The following is a 19878-nucleotide window of genomic DNA, read 5'->3' on the forward strand; positions in this document are numbered from 1 at the left end:
AGAAGTCCAGCAGCGAGCGGGAGGAGAAGCAGCAGCAGCAGCAGCAGCAGCAGCCCCAGCCAAGCGGCGGGGAAGTTGCACGAGCGACGCCCGAGCGAGCGCTGCGCCCGGGCCTCCTGCTCGCCCTCCCCGCGCGCTGGGGACCGAGGAGGGGAGGCCGCCTCGCTTGGGCCCCTGGAAGGGAGGGGGGCAGCGGCTGCCATGAAGGCCAGCGGGGAGCAGAAACGGGGCGAGGCGGCCGCCAGCCCGGGCGACCCCTGGAAGGAGTGCATGGAGGTGGCGGTGCAGCTGGCGCTCCGGGCCGGACAGGTGAGCAGGCGCCACGTGGGGGGCTCTGGCGAAGCAGGGCTGCAAGGGGGAGCGGGGCGGCGGCGTTTCATTCCGCTGCCGCCCCTCCTCCGGCCCTGCGGGGTCTGTAAGCAAGAAGAAGCTCCAAACACGGATTGACATGCCTCTCTGCCTCCTTTTGAGATTCGTGTGGGACTTGAGAAATCGCTGCATCTCTCTCTCTCTCTCTCTCTCTCTCTCTCTCTCTCTCTCTCACACACACACACACACACACACACACACAAAGTTACCTGCTGGGCTGCGAAGGGCCAGGTCTCCTGGTTGCGGACAGAGCTTCTGAGTACTGCAAGCCTTTTGCACGCAGCCTTGTCAATTCTGGCTGGCCGGTCGAGTTTGTGCATGTTTGGCGGGGACGCGAGGTGCATTTAGTTTAATAGCTCCCTCTTACTCCCGAGCAAGTGCATAAGATTGCACGTGGAGAAAAGAATGGGGAGATGCTGGTGAAAGAGAGAGAACTGGTGGACAGAAGTACTTTTTCCAGAAATGAAGTCAGATGTGGGCTAACTGTGGATTAACAGTTTAGGAGGTAAATGGGATTCAACTGGGCCAGGTCAAACAAAAGGGCAAAGGAAAGCTACCTTGCATTTCTGGACATTACAGAAATGGCTCTTCTTAACTACCTGGCCTAAAAGTAGCCCATGGTAAAATATCAAAGAAAACATTGTTGGAACACTTGGTTTAAAAAAACCCAACACATTAATTTGAGGTTGTTGAGTGGGTTTAAATGGGAGTAATCTGTATTTCATCATTGTTGTATCTGCATTAATGTGTTCAGTGTCAAGGATGTATCTTGTTAATATTCAACAAGAGTTTGGGTAAGAGTCTGTACTCCTGATTTCACTAGGAATGCCTTGCTTTTCCATTGCCAACTTCAGATACCATTTAAGGAGCCACATTATTAAGATGTGACCCCTTTTTTAAAGGGCAATGTATAGGTTGAAAAAAAATGAGTTAAAGGAAATACTGTATCAGTTTCTAGCGAATAGCATTCCATTAACTGGTAGTTGAAAAGGTGTTTTGACATACAGGTAAGGGGAACTATGCATTATAAGAAATCCTAGTAAAATGACCCAGTAAGAACTACTGTACATCAATATGCAAAAATAGAGCAGTATTTGAAGGTAAGAATGATCCCATATATAATAAACAGGTTCTCTTTCCAGGCCAGGTTGATTGTAATTTCTTTTCAATGTCAGAGTTCAGTCCTGAAATGTGAGGTCTGTTCTCACAAGGACAGGACCCAACTTGCCTCAGTCAGCAATCTGGCCACTAAATTCTGTACCAGCTGCAGTTTCCGAACAGTTACCAGGAGGAGTCATGGGGAAGGGCCATAGCTCTGTGGAAGAGCAGAAGATTCCATGTTTAGTCCCTGACACCCCCAGCTTGGGCTGAAAGAGACTCCTGTCTAAAATGGTGGACAACCACTGTCAGTATACACATTACTGAGCTAGATGGCCCCATGGCCTGTGTCAGTATAACACAGCTTCTTCTGAGTTGTCAAATTAAAGCAGAAGTAATAGGTAAATTGGGTAAGCATGCCCTGCTACCATAGGGTCGCATTCTGAAACCATTTTGAAGGAAAGGGATTTAATCCAAAAGCAATTCCTTTTGATTTCAGTTGAAACAACAATGTGTAAAAATACTATCTTGTTGAAGTCTCCCCTTCCTTCGTAAAATTTGGATAGCTATCAAGCTACTAAAGCAGAATTTGGTCAAATGCTTTGGTAGTCGTCAAGGGGAAGGCCCATTGTTCTCGGGAAACAATTGTGTGTGTTTAATACCACATACAGATAGCCCTGCCTCTCACCCATCCTCTGAGTGATGAAACATCTTACCTACTCTCTTCAGGATAATTTCACCATGGAAATCACTGTGAAACAATATGTAAAAATACATTTGTGCTTATAATAATTTAGAGACAAACCTGTGGCTTCCAGCGCAGCAAAGTTCTAAATGTTGAAAATGTAACTGAATGGCTTTTTACATCCTGATTGTGTACATCAGCACAGACCAGTGTCTCTGAAATATTGGTGACATGTCACAGCAGTACCAGTTTGATTTTTTTATGGTGAGGGGAATAATTTTTATTTGATTTTACAAAACCCGTTTGATGTTTTTAAGCAATTCTATATGGGCATAACTGTGAACTTTTTTTGTTTATTGTCGTTTGAGTCAGTTGAGAGTTCTGTGGAGGGAAATGGTAAAGTAATTTCTGATTTAATTTTTCTAGATTATTAGCAAAGCTCTCACTGAGGAAAAACAGGTGTCTACCAAAACTTCTGCAGCAGATCTTGTGACAGAAACAGATCACTTTGTGGAAAACTTAATTGTTTCTGCTCTGAAAGAAAAATTTCCCTCTCACAGGTAGGTCCAGCTATGGTATTATCCTAGGCAAGTTACGTATGTTTTGAACTGGGATTGAAAATGTCATTCTGTGAATAAGAAAGCTTGGAGAATAGCAATACTAATAAGCTGCTTCACACATTGTATGAATGCAGTGACTGAATGATACAAACATGCACCTCACGTACACTAGTAAGAGAACAGGGATTGGCTACAGTTCTGTCAAGCGTACCGTTGGTGATAAACTTAAATGTGCCACCAATTGTCTGACGATGTCATAAATGGATGGGGAACTGTCAGCCTGTAGGCTAGATGCAGCCCATTGAGCTTTTGCATGCATCCTGCAGCCTCCCCTCATCTGTTTCAGCCCCATGAAGCAATTGGCTGGGACCATTTTTCTTAACCCTAATTGCTGCATGGGAGTGATTTTTGTGGTGGTGAGAGCTAGCCATGGTGAGTTAACCTTCCCCATATGTTGCTACTCTTCTAAAGATTGTGAGGAGCCAGAATGGCAATTAGGCTTAACAGATCCCATTAATGCAAATGGGGGCCTTTGTTTTAAACCTAATTGCCAGATTGCTAGCAGTGGGGGAGAGAAGGGAAGATTTGTAAATAACTTATGAAAGGGGGATGGATGAGCATGGGGACGTGTGGTTTTCGCCTTGTCTACCACTGACATGCAGCCCTCAACCTAGCTGGATCCCTAGTTATGCAATAAAATGTATAGCCCATCCCAGTGCTTTGAGACATGTTAGACTGAGAGATAGTCATTCAATGAGTTTTGTGGTAATTGGGGATTTGAACCGAGATGCTTCAAGTGATCTACCAGCCCCAGAAGAAACCAAGAGCTTCTTTTCCCTCTGGCACAGCACCCCAGCTAGGAGGTTATAGTGCTCAGGCAACAGGAAGGAGCACTTGGGGCATTTGGAAAGTAAGTGAGTAGAGATCTGGGTGGGGAGAGACGACCCTTTTCTCAAAGCAATGAGTGGGGAAAGACAGAACTGGGAACACTTTACTTCACCATCACGATGCTGGGATAGGAGGGGAGGGCTTTTCCTCTCAGCACAGTCCTGTGATGGAGAGGTACCTGCCCCCTGCTCCTCTGTTGATTGGCAGAGAAAGGGTGACTGATTGTCCTCAGGAGAACGAAAGGTGGACCACCTTCCTGTAACCATTCTACTCCTCCAGTTAAACATCAGGTGAGAGTTGTTGAATATAACTGGTTGGCCATGGACGGGAGACAACATGTTAAAAGGGTGTGTTCTTTTTTAATTCTCCTGCCTCCAATGTCTTCTCAAATCCAGATTAGATTTCCCGTAATGAAATGAATATAGTAGTTTTAGCCTAATCTTAGTGGACATCTGTTCACATGAAAAAAAGCCCAACAGCAGCAACAAAAACAGTAACCTTCCCTTTATATAGGCTGGAATTGAAGGTTGTTTTCACAAGTATAGCACTAAGCTTCAATAGACAGTTGCCATCTAGTTTTAATTGGGAAATAATAGCTATGAAATGGTGGGAAAACTGTAACTCTTCCAGGTGTGGGTAATCTTGTAAAGCTTGATGTCCTTTGCACAAGCTGAAACTAATTGCTGCAATGTACACAAAGTGCAGCAAAAGGTCAAGGGTTGCATGTGCATGTATAGCACATGTTCAAAAATACATGTGGTGTTCTGTGTAAAAATGGTCCTGTTCTTGGAAACAAATCATAGTAAGCGTTAATTGCAGTTTAGGCTTCTGATCTCCTTGTGTCCTGGAAAGGGAGGCCAAAGCTTGGTGCAGCTCATTCTCTTCATGCTAAACCATGGTTTAGTGTGATGTTCAAATATGGCAATCGCATGACTAGGGAACCCACACTGCGATTTAAAGCCAAATAAGACACGATAGTGATGAACAGACGTTTTCTATTCATGTGCCTGCCCGGTTCATATATTGGACAAAGGTTGAATCTTACTCAATAGTTTTTATTTCAATAGTAAGAAAACTACTCATTGCAGATTGACTTGTATATCTTCTATATGTGCTTCTGACTGTCATCCAAAATGACACCTCTTACCTGTTGTGATGTACAAACTGTTGCTACATTGTATTCACACACAGCTTTTCATGAGTGAAGATACATGGGTTTCCCTTTGTGTAAGACCCTGAAACCTCCGTAGAGGCCCTGAAAGTAACTTGAACACCTTCTATATGTGCTCTTGGATAATATGCAAAGACTCACATAGATCCCCTTAGCATAACTTTTAGTACTTTATCTGATGCTTGTTTGAGGCCAAATGTAGCAGAAAACAGCTACGTTTGGGAATGCCAGTGCCTAAGTGCCTTCCAATAAGTAATAATTCAGTTTTAATTTTCTCGTCCATTATAGGTTTATTGCTGAAGAAGCTACCGCTGCTGGTTCAAAGTGCATTCTCTGTGACAGCCCTACCTGGATTATTGATCCTGTTGATGGCACCTGTAATTTTGTACATAGGTAGATACATAAACAGTGCTGCAAAAAAGCTACGTCTGCCTTTTCTCAAGCTCTCTGTCGTGCTTTATTTTTCTGTGTCCAACCTATTTGAGTAAGGCTTGTTTGCATATAAGGTTACTTTCTTGAGTCAACTTCTGCCCCAGTGCTTTGGGAGGAAGACTCTGATGAGTGCATATGCACAAACTCGATTGTAGTTTATGACACTGGGCTTCCCAAGTGTTATTGTGTGGGGAGTGCACACACTCACTTCCTTTGTTACATAGTTTGGCTACTATCAAGATAGGTTCTTGCCCTTGTAGTGCCTTGTGGAAGTCTATTACAGGTGGACCGAACTGAATAGCACCAAAACACAAGTGCAGGGACAAGTACCAAAAGGGTGTAGTTACTAAATAGCACAAGAATTTGGAGCTACCATTGCTGTACCACAAACAATCAACAACTGTAGTGGTTGGCACCTTCGTTCAGCATACCAGTTACCTATAAAAACCTTATTCTAAAAGAGTCCCTTATCATCAGAGGCTCTGGCTGAAATCCAGAGAACTATTGGACTAGTACAATGTACCTAAGGACAATAGCTTTTAACAGTATACTTTCCTTCTCCCTGCCATTAGCATGGCAAACTGGTTTTGAAACTCAGTGGAGAGTTCAAAAGAGGGAGGGACGGTTGTAGTTGAATCAGTTGTCAAGTTCTGATCAATTGCACAGCATCCTAAGATTTGAAGAAGGGAAAGGGATTTTCTGAGAATCAAAGTCAAGTCAGCTATTTCTGCTTCAGCTACAGGGGAAAGGTCACTGCTAAACTGATCCACCAGATCAGGATGCCCCTAATTCTTTAACCATTGGGCTCGTTTTTAAAAGGTAAAAAGTAAAAATGGTGCAATTCCTTTAGATACAAAGAAATTAAGACTCTCAGATTTCTTAGCTGAGAACCAACACAATTGCATTTCTGACAGGTAAAGTTGTTGAAATTAACTGTTTAGAGAATGTACTAACAGACGCAACTGGTTTTATTTACACAGGTTTCCGACTGTGGCCGTCAGCATTGGATTTGCTGTTAATCAAGAGGTATAGGATAAAGCCTTATCTGCTGCTATCGTGATTAAGTGAAAGATTAATATCTAAAACTTAGTGAGAATCTTGTGAGCTTCATAACAAATAACAAAGTTCACAGAAAGCCATTTAGGTTACTGTATTTATCTTGAAGTGTTAATCTGTTATAACCTTGGTTTGAATACACCAATCTGCATAATCCTGAAACCAATCCTTCGGTGTTGTGAGTAGTCTTATTATGACCTACCATAAATGAATGGATTCTGGAATCATTCTTTGGGTAAAAGAGTATGTATAAGTCACCCTGCCTTTATGGCTGGCAGAATGTAAAGGTAGCTAATCCCTGTTTCAGGGACCTGTTTTTATAAGTAGTCTTGCATGTTTTAATTCTATCAATGTTTAATTGTTTTTTAATGATGGCTTTTTCTATGTTTTTCTTATTTTTAATTTGTAAGCCACCTTGAGTCCCTGTCAGAGAAAAATGTGGAGTATGTATGTATGTATGTATGTATGTCTCTTTTATTAAATAAGGTCCATTAAAATCAACAAGACTTTTTTTCCAAGTAAATGCATTTAGGAGTGTCATACTTAAGGGAAAGGTCAGATCAAGCCATGCTATTCGTTTCCTGAGTGACTGCGCAAGCAGCTTCCAGCTCATCAATCAAGTGGCAGACTTACCAGTTGTTGTTGTTTTTCTATTGCCATCTACCTACCTGTGCCACAACATAATTTTTCATTCTTGTCTTGACTGTTAGAAAACCTGTATTGACAGCCTTTATAAGTCTGCCCTTGATACTATTCCTTCAAGGGCAGAGTAGCTGACTTTGCATTACACCAGATGCAATGGTAATGCAATGCAGTCTTTCTTCATGCAGAACCCACTAGAACAGAAAAGGACTACGCTGTAGGGGAAACAACAAATGTTGTCTGTTGGCTGGGACACACCCTTGTTGCTAGATGGCAGGTGGAAAGGACAAAGCTGTTCCATAGAATAATATTTGGCAAAGAAATGTTGGGTAGGGATAATAGTCTTGCATTTAGTTCTTATCACTACTCCTGTACTGTATATTCAACACCGGATATTAGTAACTCTTAGGATACAACTTCACATGCCTGTGTCAGACTTACTTATTCAAAGCAACTGTAAAATAAGGTATAGGGGTGATGTCAAGTAGTAAAGCAGAGATGGGATACTGAACCTTTTATCTATGGATTTTGTACCGTAGGTTACTTGAAGCCTCTGTCCTGCTACTCCAGGCAGCACCACTCAACAGACTTAGCAAACAAGAGTTTTTGTGCCAGCACTATATCTGGATAGTAACTGGTGCTTAACTTGAAAACTAAGCAGTTGTGTGATATGTTTGATGTGTTGAGCTCTTGCTCATTGCAGTGGCGTAGCATGGGGGGTGCAGGGGGGGCCGGGCGCACCGGGCGCAACATCTGGGGGTTAGGGTTAGGGGGTGCAAATCCACGGTTTAGGGGGCACAAATTACTTGCTTTGCCCCGGGTGCTGACAACCCACGCTACGCCACTGGCTCATTGTTGTCATCACTGCAGAAAAGATTTCCAGGGTCTTTCTGAACATGTAAGAAATAGCCCTAAAATGTCTGTGGAGATGGATTAACTAATTTCTTATTGAAATTTTATGTACCTTGTGAAGTTGAAAGTCTGGCATGCTCAAAACCATTTCTTCTTTATTATCAGTAGCATAAACTGCCATTTATATGCATTTTATATAGTGATAATCTGTTTATATTGCAATATATATATAATACAAATTGCATTCACGATCTTTTTCCTTTCCCAAAATGCTAAAGCTTGAATTTGGTGTAATTTATCACTGCACGGAAGAACGATTATACACTGGTAGAAGAGGTCAAGGGGCATTTTGTAATGACAAAAGGCTTCAGGTATCAAAAGTGACAGGTTGGTTTAAGCTCTCTAAAAGAAATATTTTGAATATTGTATTATTAGAGAGTCGTTACCGTATGTAGGTAGACTTACAGAGCAATCTTCTGCATATTTACTCAGAAATAAGATCCACTCTGTTTAGTGGAGCTTACTTCCAGGTAAGTGCACATAAGATTGCACCTTCGATGTATCTTCTGCATAACTGAATATATTTTACATTTATTTAAGTAGTCCTTCTTTTCTATACCATACTTTAATTATTGAGCTTAATAGTTTAAAATAGGCTTTTATAAATCACTGTAAATTTGGCTGTAACAAAACTGGTGACCCTTGCTTAATCTTATGATTAGGCAGCTCTTGAGTGATAGGTGAGTGGACATAGTTCATATCTTACAAATGGTGCTGGCATGAATCTCTGTACAATTATGTAAAACTACCTGAAAAAATGTATTCTAAACATTACAGCCACTGCAGGGAAAGTATTTTAAGTGTACCCTATTTCATGTTGGGGCTGCAGTAATGAAGCAGCCTACTTAGGGTGGATTAGCACTGTCAGCCTGCAGAGTTGGTGGAATTCTAGATTATTTATTACCTATTTCTTGTTGGAAAATATGTTGACTGATTTCTAGCAGTGGAAGTAGAGAAACTTTTTATTGTGATTAAGGAAGACTAGCAGACTTCTCAATGGAAAATTTAAAAAAAATTAACGTAGTATGTGAAGTATGTATGTATACGCTAAAGAAAAGTTGTCCAAAAGCTTGAAATTCAGTTAACTGGTCCTGGAATACTAGGACTTGGGATAGGCTTCTAATGTGTGCAACTCTGAAATAGCAGCATGAGGATATGCAATCACTTTAGAGGCTTTTTCAAAATAATATGTTAGTTCATGGTGGTAGTATTTATTCTGAATTTTGCACATATGAATTTTGCAAATATGATAGGAATTATATATTCTACTGCAAGATCTAAAATGTACTTTGTGCTAGGCTTAGAGCTGATGGGATGTAGAATTATTTTGACTGAACATTATTGCAGAATCTGCTGAGATTCTAAGAGGGTAAGACTTTGCTTCCAAATAAATTCATTTAGCTAAAAGTAATAAGCAGATTTGTTTTCCATAATTTCAGGACACAGAATTTTGTTGAAAGCTTTTGGAAATAAGCAAGACTCATAAAAAAGAACAGTAATATATGAACATGCGAAGCGATCTTATTGTAAAATATCCAAAGATCCTTCACAGTAGAAATAGGACAGTGCCTAGTTTGAAAAGCTGTTGCAATAATACAAAATAACCTTTTGTCTTGCAGATATCTCAAAGGCCTTGATTTTAACAGAGATTGGCCCAAAACGAGATCCTGACACTTTGAAACTATTTCTCAGCAACATGGAGCGATTGCTTAAGGCCCAAGCTCATGGGTAAGATCTTCTTTAAAAAGTAAATAAATCACAAACCTTTGTAAAGAAAAGAACCAGCACCCTCATTAACATTTCAGTTACTGAGGCCATCCATTTAAATTTAGTGAACCTAAACTTTTGCAGGCATTCTGGTGCACTTACAGAACTCCCTCTGAACCAACTTCCCCATTCACTGCCAGTGGCGGAGCTTCATGCTCCGGCACCGGGGGGGGGGGCGAGGCTGGTGCGCGTCCTGGGGGCGGAGTATGTGTCGCCTGTGGGGGTGGGGCACCCAGCGGGGGGGAGGCAGCCACGATGGCACCCTGCCGGTGCGCTCCCCCCCCCCACTCCTCTTCCTCCACCAGTGTTCACTGCACCATCAAGATAGCTTTTCAGTGTTAGAAGTCAGTTAGCACCCCCTCCTCTTTCTTCTTGCTTGGGCGTTATGAAGATGGGGCAGCCTTGTATTACATTGTCAAGTGAATAGGACAAGCAGACATTGCTTGCTGGATATGATAACATTGTAAAGAACAGGGAAGATGTTGAGACAAACACCTGGAAACGTATGACTGGCTTTTCTTAAGATAATATTTTAACTTGTTGTGAATATGCCAGTTTGTCTGTGCAACAAATCGTTGGTTAAAATTGATGACTTGTTTTTCTAACCATGACTCATGAGCACATCCTCATGGGTTGGCTTTATCAATGGTTTTTGTTCTTTTCACAAGTCTTTTTGCTCCCACCTGTGATTTATTGTAGGGTTCGTGTCATTGGAAGTTCCACGTTGGCGCTCTGTCTTCTAGCATCTGGTGCTGCAGATGCATATTACCAGTTTGGCTTGCACTGTTGGGACTTGGCGGCAGCTACAGTTATTATCAGAGAGGCAGGTGGTGTTGTAATGGATACTTCAGGTAAGCAAAAAAAATATTTTTATAACACATGTTTATAATGCACATTTATTTATAAAAATATTCATATCACCACATCGTAAAAAAGCTGTTTACAACTATCTATCTATCTATCTATCGATCTATCTATCTAAACATAACATTTACATACAGGTACCATCAACTAATTACCGTATTTTTCCATGTATAAGACAATATTTTCCTCCCAAAAAAATTTAGTTTAACATTCGGGGTTGTCTTATACACGGAATGTTGCAATTAAAAATATAATTAAATACATGCCACCATCCATATTATTCCCTCCCCCAGCCTCACCTCACTAATGGTCTCACGACAAACCCTGGTCTGGTACTCCTCCCCCAGCAGCTCCCACTCCGGACATTGTCCTTTCCACCCGGTTCCCTCAGTCGCCCCCTGGCTACCCAGACCCCCCCATTCCCCAAGCGCACTCACTCAGGCAGCTCTGGAAGTCGCAGCTCCTTGATCAGCATTCGCATCTGCCAGCACTTGTGGAGTAAATACGGTACATACTGTAAATACTGAGACAAAAGTGCAGCACACAGGCGGGAGAGCTGGAGCCGCAGCTACAATGGAGTTACACTGAGCTGACAGGAGCAGCTGCCATTACACAGCTTGCCTCACTGTTTGATGTTTCAATATACGGTACTAAATATACCGGTGTTTTGAATATTTAATAAAATATCAAAGTTGTTCGGTTTGGTGTTTAAAATATTTCTTTCTTAATTTTGGGCTCAAAAAATAGGGGTCGTCTTATACATGGGGGTGTCTTATACACGGAAAAATACGGTAATATGGAAAGATTGCCTGCATAAGTCTGGTGACATAGAAAAGTTTTTCAGGAGGTGTTAAAAGGCTGAAACTGAAGGTGCCTGCTCAATGTCTTTTGGCAGAACATTCCACCCTTATTGGGCAGAAAACGTCTCAGTTTTGTTGTTGTTGTCAGATGAATCCCACCAACTTGACAACCAGCTATGCTATTGCAGATGCTTTCAGTGATCAAGTTCAGATATAAGAGTTTAGGCATTCCTTAAGGTATCCTGGACCTAAGATGTTCATTTACAATGAATGCAAGGACCTTGAACCTGGCTCAATTACAGATGGGCAGCTAGTGCATATTTTTAACAATGATGACATATGCTATCAGCCATGTGTCCCAGTCAGCAGTGTAGCTGCTGCATTCTACACCAGCTGGAGATTTACAGCAGACCCAAGGGCTGTGCCACATAGAGCACATAGAGCCTCAAGGTTACCAGCACATGGACTTCTGCAGTCAGGCTATCCCAGACCAAACAGCTAGTAAAACTCAGAGGATGCTTGGGCATTTAGTAACAAAAATGAATCCAGGAGTACCCACAAGCTGGGCACATGTTCCTTCAGAGGAAGTGCAACCCTATCTAGAACAAGCAACTTACCTATCTCCCAAAGGTTGCCCCATCCTATGATAGAGGGAAGGTGGGTGTGTTCCAGCTAAGCGTTGCTCCTTAATGTCTTCCTGTGAAATGGAGGTCTTGCATCTGATGAATTGTACTATATGGGAAGTGGTTTGAGTCACAGAGGGGACAGAGTCTCGCATTACTTTTGAACTTCAAGTGCTTTGTTTGACTGATCAAATCCCTCTCCTTTCGTAGGTGGACCTCTAGATCTAATGTCATGCCGAGTGGTCGCAGCAGGTACCCAGGAAATGGCTGCATTCATAGCTCAGGAAATTCAGACAATTCACTATAGGCGAGATGATGAGAATTGACTGGACTTACATATTCCTGAAAACAAGGAAACTTGTCCTTTTGGAACTACATTGCTTCCTTCAGGATGGCTTGCTTATAGGATAAATGGTTTAATTGTATGTTTCTTAATACAGTCTATATAGCAAAGGTATTATGAAGAAAAATTGCTTGCATTATAGGAAGGTGAAGGGAAATTTTTAATTTTTGTAAGCTTCTTGGACCCCTTTTAATGAGAATTTATTTCAGCTATGCTTTTTTAAAAAAAATCACAGGTGTCCCAGATTGAGTTGGCTTCTTGTCTCTTTTAGGCTGAAGCAGAGGGGAAGTGGGGTTTGTACCACATTCAAATATAAATAAAACTTTATTTTTGCAGATCTCAGGTAAATTAGTCTTTCTGCAGCAAAGGGAAAATTGTTTCGAATTGTGTGCCTAAAGTACTCACACTCAACAGTGCTTGAGAATTCTAAACTTAAAAGTACATGTATAGAACAAACCTTAGATAGTTACACTTCTATTTACTTAAAAAAAAAAAAAACAACTACACTCATTTATGTAGCACAGTCAAAAGTGGCAATGGCACATATCCTTGAACGGTGTATTATATTTATGTGGGTAACTTAAATAGTAGATATTGGTGCTGATCAGAAGATGAAAAGCTGTTTTTCCAACATTTGAAAATCTTCAGCTTCAATCAAGCAGCACAACATAAATCACAGCAGGGTGTTTTTGTTTCATGACCTAGAAAATTCAATACAACATTACATAAGGATGTGATGGTTTTAACCTAGGTAATAGCACTGAGCACAGAACTAGCTTGGCAGCCATACACACACGTTGAGTCATTACTATGGGGATGAGGAATCTTATTCAGGTGAGAACATAAGAAGAGTCCTACTAGATCGTGCCAAAGGCCCATATAGTCCAGAATCCTAGAGTGGCCAGCTAGATGTCTATATGGGAAGATCAGGCCTCATCTTGCCCTCCATGGGCCCTCCAGCCTTAGGATGCCATGAGCCCTGAACTCTTGAGCCTTCTCTCCCTTGGCTCAAAGACAGTTTGGACCCCTCTAAGAGAGGGGGGAGCCCAGTGGCAACCCCACCTTTGGCTCCCCGAGGACAGAGGGGGCCTGCTTCTCCACCACCAGAGCTGGGGGTGAGCAAGAATGCCAGGAGGGGAGGCAGGCAAGCTGAGTGGGCATCTCTCGGGGGCCCAACCTGGACAGGTGCGAAGGAAAGGGAACACCAAGCACTCTGCAATATTTAAGAGACTTGTTTGAAAAACCTTCATAGGATGGTAACCTTTCAGGGATTCTTTAGCTGTGGTTCCTGCACTGCAGGGAATTGAGCTAGATCACCCTTGGGGAAGCCTTCTAGCACTGCGATTCTGTGTAGCTCATAAGCAGAACCTGAGTTCAATGGTGCTCTTCTGATTCCCATCAAGTGGAATTCAGAGGCATGCTGCCTTCGATAGTGGAGTTTATAGAACGCTAGCAAAGAAAATCTCTTCCACTGGGTGCTAATACTTGAAAAGGGCTCTGAAGGGATATATATTCAAAGGACTGAAGCAAAGCATTTTAACCAGTTATTGAAAATAGCATCAGAATCTTCTGTCTTGGCCGTGTTTAGTCAGTTGCTAAGAGAACCATGGAATTGAGTGCTTGAGCAGGAAAGGGTCATGACTTAGGCTTAGTTCTCACAAATAGCAGATAATGTGGTAAACCTCTTCCTGAACTCTACCATTTGCAGGTGTGGGCTCACATGACTGACTGAATGCTTCTCTGTACCAAAAAACAATAACCAACCAACCAAAATTTAGTACGTCAGAGGAATGATCCTAAGTTAGCCATACAAGTTCCCTAAATGTAGCAGTTCTGTTTATTTTTGTATGGCAGAGCATTCAGTCATATAAATCAATGCATGCTGTTTCAACTACAGCCCACAAAATATTTATTTCCTTATCTGTCCTTTGTGGGAGCTAGACTTAGAAATGATGTGAATCTACGGTTATCCACAGTAACTGTGTGGATAATTGCTGTAATTTCTGCAGCTACTGAAAGTCAGCATCATGACCAAAACCCAGATAGTAGAACATTACCCCTGAAGTAGTCTGTGTCGCGTTAAGATCCTCTACACCTAAACACACTGGAAATAACTGCCATTAAAACTAATGATACTTTTAAGCACAAATACTCAGGATTGGGATTGTGAGACTGAGCCAGTTGGTCCCAATATGAAAATATGGGACTAGGAATTTTCTTTTGTTCCATAGAAATACAACCCTGGCTTTATAAACAGACATCCTACTGTCTAAGAGGGGTTTACTATTCCATTTAGCTATATGTGTGTGCAAGAAAAAGGATTGTAAAGACCCAAAGAATATTAATAAGATGGTGATGTATGCTGCTCTGAGCACAACCCACTCTGTGAATGGAAAAAGTGACTTGCAAATATTATAAATAAATATTCTGAATGGAAGGGTCTGCAAAATCACAAGACATTGCTACATGTTAGCCTTGCTTCTGTTGCATTTTTTGTATATGTTTAAGAGCTTCTTTGCTGGAGCACTGTATGGTTTAAGAAGCAAAGCAGCCACAGAAATAATCCTTTAATTTGGTGCATCCGGTTCACCAAAATACTATATAGTCATATGATGGAAACATTGTCACACATTGTTAATTGCATTGCAAAAATATTCTGGTGCCTGTGAGTTGTTTGCTCTGTTCCAGTCTGAACATTAATGGCAATGAATGTGTTATCTGTGTGAAATGTCTCATTTTCCCAGGTATAAAGTATTGTGATTTGAGTGTTTGGAAATTGTGGTGTCTCCAACAGAAGTGAAAACTTGAAGAAAGACATGAAGAATGCGCACAATAAATGAATAGTTTTTGTGTAATTGAACTTGTATGCAGGAAAGCCCTAAAAATGCAGAAACATTTGTGGATCACCTTTGTGTCTGTCTCAAGCTTTTAATTTGAGCATAGTTTTTGTGTGTGTTTTGGCAAAGCGAAGGTAGTGGGGAAACAAACTCTAAACCCAATACTAGTGCCAACACTAAACTCATGCTGTGCTTGAATGCTTGTCCTAATAGCTTATCTTATGGTTTAAAGGACTGCCAACTCCTTTGCTGGTTTTCTGTGGCTTTACCAGCTAAATGGCAGGGTGGGGGGAATCGGCAAGTTATAGCTTTTTCTGTCAATGACTAGAAGATGTTATTACTGCTTAGTCATCTCCTTACCCCCACCCCCACCCCCAGTCATTACTATGCAGGTACCTTAATTAACAAATAAGCTGGCAATCTGTTGTTCAGTAATTCTGAAGCAAACAAACTGAAGCTGTGCCAGTCCTAAACCATGATGTGTGTCTGTCATTGCAAGTCAGACTGTACAAATATTTAAAATTGAGGGAGTACAGTTAAAGCACTGTTGACTTAATAGCACTTATCATTTATATAGCACTTCAGAATGTTCAAAGCACTTTCCATGTCTCATGTGTAAACCTTGTAAGAGTCCTCTAAGAGTAGTAATATCCTTATTTTGGGGATTGTGGAGAGAGCCTGCCTAAGACCAAGTTAATTCATTGAATGAGTCAAGATTCAAACAGTCTTATACACATTTAAAGTAAAGGTAAAGGGACCCCTGACCCTTATACACATTTACATGGGAGTAAATCCCATTTGGACACAGGTGGCGCTGTGGGATGCGGGTGGCTCTGTAGTTTAACCCACAGAGCCTAGGGCTTGCCTATCAGAAGGTTAGCGGTTCGAATCCCTGCAACGGGGTGAGCTCCCATTGCTCCGTTCCTGCTGCCAACCTAGTAGTTCAAAAGCACATCAAAGTGCAAGTAGATAAATAGGTACCACTCCAGCAGGAAGGTAAATTGCATATGAGTGCCGCAACCCCAGAGTCGTCCACAACTGGACCTAACGGTCAGGGGTCCCTTTACCTTTACCTAAATCCCATTTGAATACAGTAAAATATATTAGACAAGCACAGGTTGTGCTACTCATGCATCTTTTCATTTCCTTCATTTCCATTTTTATAGCAGGCATAGTTGCTAGTTGGAGCCATGTCACTTGAGGGGGAGGGTTGTCAATTGCCCCCCCCAATTGCCCCCCCTACTGCTCTTCTCCCTAGAATGATTTTGATAAGCAACTTGGAGAGAGGGTTGGTTTATGAGAATCATGGCACAAGAGAAAAACAGCACCAAAGAACAATGGCATTTGGACTTGGTACATTCATTTTTAATATATATACAGTATTTAACCCATCCTTTGAAAAAATAGTGATTGAAGCTGAGTCTAACAAGTCTTGGTATTATGTTGGTTATTTTTTTGTATACACATTACTGTTTTCAACTGAAAAAGTAGCAGAAGGAAACTGGCCATGTTGACAACCAAAATGTTAAAAAATAGCAACTCTGCTATTTTTGGGTAGCACAAAGTATTTTGTTTTCAGGTGCTGCACAATGAGTTGTTTTGTGTGTGATGTTATTCCAACATAAAGAACTTGGGAGCGCATGGGTTTCCTTTAAATGGCTTAGTTTACAATGTTTAGACATAAAAATTATGAATCTGTCTATACTGTGTGATTCTTACAGTAATTGTGCACCATTAACTGTTCACTATTAAACCTATTCATATCTGTGAAATACTGCTGTAAAATCTGGTAACCCAGACATTTCTACCTCTGTATGGGGCTATGAGGAATAATTAACGTGTTGCAGCAAAATCCTGTAAATCCTACTATTGAATTAAATAATATTATCCATAATTATTAGAAGTATTAATGTATGTTGTCAAAACACTTACATTCTGCATGAAACTGGTTGGTCAAGGAAGTGCTGCTTCATATAATGTACAGTGAACTCACAGAAGTCCTTGCTGCAAGATGTAGTGTTATCTGTCTAACAGAGCATTGGACAGATTCAAGGTGAGGTAACTGTTGAAAGCTACTAGCTGTTTTTCTTCAAATATATGTAAAATCTGAAATGAGTAACTTGTTAACCAAAAGCTTAAGAGTACAACCTGGAACCCAGTGTCAAAACAAAACAAATTCCTTCCAGTAGCACCTTAAAGACCAACTAAGTCAGTTCTTGGTATGAGCTTTCGTGTGCATGCACACTTCTTCAGATACCAACTAGCCTCCTCCTAGTATCTGAAGAAGTGTGCATGCACACGAAAGCTCATACCAAGAACTGACTTAGTTGGTCTTTAAGGTGCTACTGGAAGGAATTTGTTTTGTTTTGACTATGGCAGACCAACACGGCTACCTATCTGTAACTGGAACCCAGTGGTGTTTACTAGTATTACTTGCTTTTAGTAGAGCTGTTGTCTACGTCATGCTCATTTATGATCAGCCCCTTTCAAATAGTTAATAGGACTTTCATTTGTGAAGCACTGTGCAAAATTGCAGCCTTAGAATGCAAGCCAAAGCCTTTCATGTGCAGGGGCCTTTGTTCTCTTTGTAAAAGGGAAATAAATAGCCTAGATACATGCAGGGGCTCCCTTCTGAAATGTTTCCTCAAAAAAGAAAGCTAGGAATCCTTCAGCCATGAAATGCATACAGATGTGGATCACAGCCATAGAGTGGCTATAGACTTTGTATAAGTTTAAGCAGTGAGGCCACTGAAATCTACTTGTCATATTTTAAGTGTTCAGTCATAAGGGGAAAACATTTGTTATTTGTGTTTACACCAGATGCCAGCAGAACATAGCATTGATTGGCTTAGAACTAGTCACATCACTAATCCTCACCCTGAAACAGTATTTGTGGGTTGTTTTTTAATCATTTCTGCTTTTTAAAAAGAAGAGGAATGTACATTTAATTGAGTCAAACAATATATTCGTAGTGTGTTTGTTTAAGTGAACAGAATGGAAGGAGGGTCAAGAATACTGAGCTGGCATTAAATTTGCTGGCCATTATATTTATCAAATGCATTTGTGTGGTGATGGTAGTGGGAAAGCCGGGTTTGAGATGCAAGACGAAAGGTCACATCAAGTCATGACTTTGTTTTTACCACCAATATGTTTAAAGAGGGATTTTTCAAATTACAAATAAATACAAGGGTGCTTGTCATTGCTTAAATATTTCAAAATGAAGTCAAAGGGTTTTCTTGTGTGTGTGTTTCTTTGTGGCTGATTAGCTGCTCTCCCTGTGCAAGGGTCAGAGGGGGCAGGGTTTCTGTTGAGGCAGGTGATTAGCTGTGGGAGGAGCTTATCAGAGCTTGCAGGGCAGCGGCGCGCGCCTAGCAGCGCAAGCAATTTGATCCATCTTTTAGATTTAGGGGAGCTAGTCTCAAACGTTTGTTGGGGGAGACCTAGGTTTTTTCGGGGGGGAGTTATTTGTCCTGTCTGCACGCTTCTTATGATGGAGGACCGCTGTAGCCACCCCCAATGACACGTTCTCAAGATGGAGGGTGAGGGAACAGCTGCAGTAGCCTGCGGTTCCTGCGCAATGTTTGCCATCTTGCCAAAGGTTGCAGGCAGCTTTACCTGCAGCAATTGCATGTTGATTGCCCTCTTAGAAGACAAAGTCCAGCAACTGGAGGAACGTGTAGCTACGCTCCAAAGAATTAGAGAGCTGGAACTCTTCTTGGAAGCAACAGAGCACACCGTCTCCACCAAGGAGGAGACAGGGGACTCCCCTGAGAAGGAGGCTAGTTCACCAACACAGGAGCCAGATATATGGAGAAACGTGACTCAAAGAAGTAGGAGGCCCAGGGTTCGCTCTGATTGTTTAGAAATACACAATCGCTTTTAGGGCCTCTCCCCTAGCATGGAAGACGAAGAGCAGACTCCATTTGAGGATATCTCCCTCATTACAGTCGATCAGGTATATGAAGACGAGCCGCAAAGTCAGTCCTCAGGGAATGTGCAGGCGACCTTGGAAGGGACAGCTCACGGAAGAACCCCGACCAGACCTAAGAGGAGGCGTGTAGTGGTGACAGGGGATTCCCTACTGAGGGGAAGAGAAGCAGTGATCTGTGGGCCTGACAAGATGTCTCGGGAAGTGTGCTGTCTCCCCGGGGCTAAGATTCAAGATGTAACTGAACGACTACAAGGAATCATAAAACCCACTGACAAATACCCCCTCCTCTTGGTTCATGTGGGAACCAATGACACTGCAAGCAATAGCCTCCAGAAGATCAAAAGAGACTACGAGGCTCTGGGCAGGAAATTGAAGCAATTAAATGCACAAATTGTCATCTCATCTGTCCTCCCAGTTGAACAACGTGGCCCAGGAAGAGAGGGAAAAATAGTGGAAGTGAACAGCTGGCTTCGCAAATGGTGTAAACAGGAACAGTTTGGATTCTTAGATCATGGACTGCAGTTTCTTGAAGATGGACTTCTGGCAAGCGATGGGCTGCACCTCACAACGGTTGGGAGGAATGTTTTTGCCAAAAATCTCAGAAACCTCATCAGGAGGGCTTTAAACTGACTAATGTGGGGGAGGGAGACAGTGCTCCTGAAGGTTGGTGTCTTTCAATTGATGAAGATGATCATCCAAATGTCATAGACCAAATGGAGCAAACAGCACGCAGACCTAGTGGTGGGAGGAAAAAAATCCTTAAATAAGAGACACGGGGGAATGATTAATGGACTTCAATGTCTGTACACTAATGCGCAAAGCATGGGAAATAAACAAGATGAGCTTGAGCTCTTGGTACAGCAAACTAAATATGACATAATAGGCATCACTGAAACCTGG

At 41.8% G+C, this 19878-nt stretch overlaps 1 protein-coding gene across 1 annotated transcript; it reads left to right on the forward strand.

Annotated features, from left to right (window-relative positions):
- IMPA2 (inositol monophosphatase 2) lies at window positions 1-16941 on the forward strand. Its single transcript, XM_081873546.1, has 8 exons — window positions 1-309; window positions 2579-2712; window positions 5060-5164; window positions 6184-6229; window positions 8032-8140; window positions 9433-9541; window positions 10280-10431; window positions 12078-16941. The coding sequence occupies exons 1-8, from the start codon at window positions 202-204 to the stop codon at window positions 12191-12193; spliced, it is 879 nt and encodes a 292-aa protein (XP_081729672.1). The 5' UTR covers window positions 1-201; the 3' UTR covers window positions 12194-16941.
- The last annotated feature ends 2937 nt before the right edge of the window (window positions 16942-19878 follow it).

This window comes from Podarcis erhardii, assembly GCF_964252035.2.
Source record: "Podarcis erhardii genome assembly, chromosome: 8".
NCBI lineage: Eukaryota > Metazoa > Chordata > Lepidosauria > Squamata > Lacertidae > Podarcis > Podarcis erhardii.

Bases quoted from the DNA above. Each gene is read 5' to 3' on its own strand.
- IMPA2 (XM_081873546.1), top strand. From the start codon at position 202: ATGAAGGCCAGCGGGGAGCAGAAACGGGGCGAGGCGGCCGCCAGCCCG. The intron at 5,165-6,183 runs GTAGATACATAA...TTATTTACACAG, and splicing joins ACCTGTAATTTTGTACATAG to GTTTCCGACTGTGGCCGTCA. The intron at 6,230-8,031 runs GTATAGGATAAA...AAAATGCTAAAG, and splicing joins GATTTGCTGTTAATCAAGAG to CTTGAATTTGGTGTAATTTA.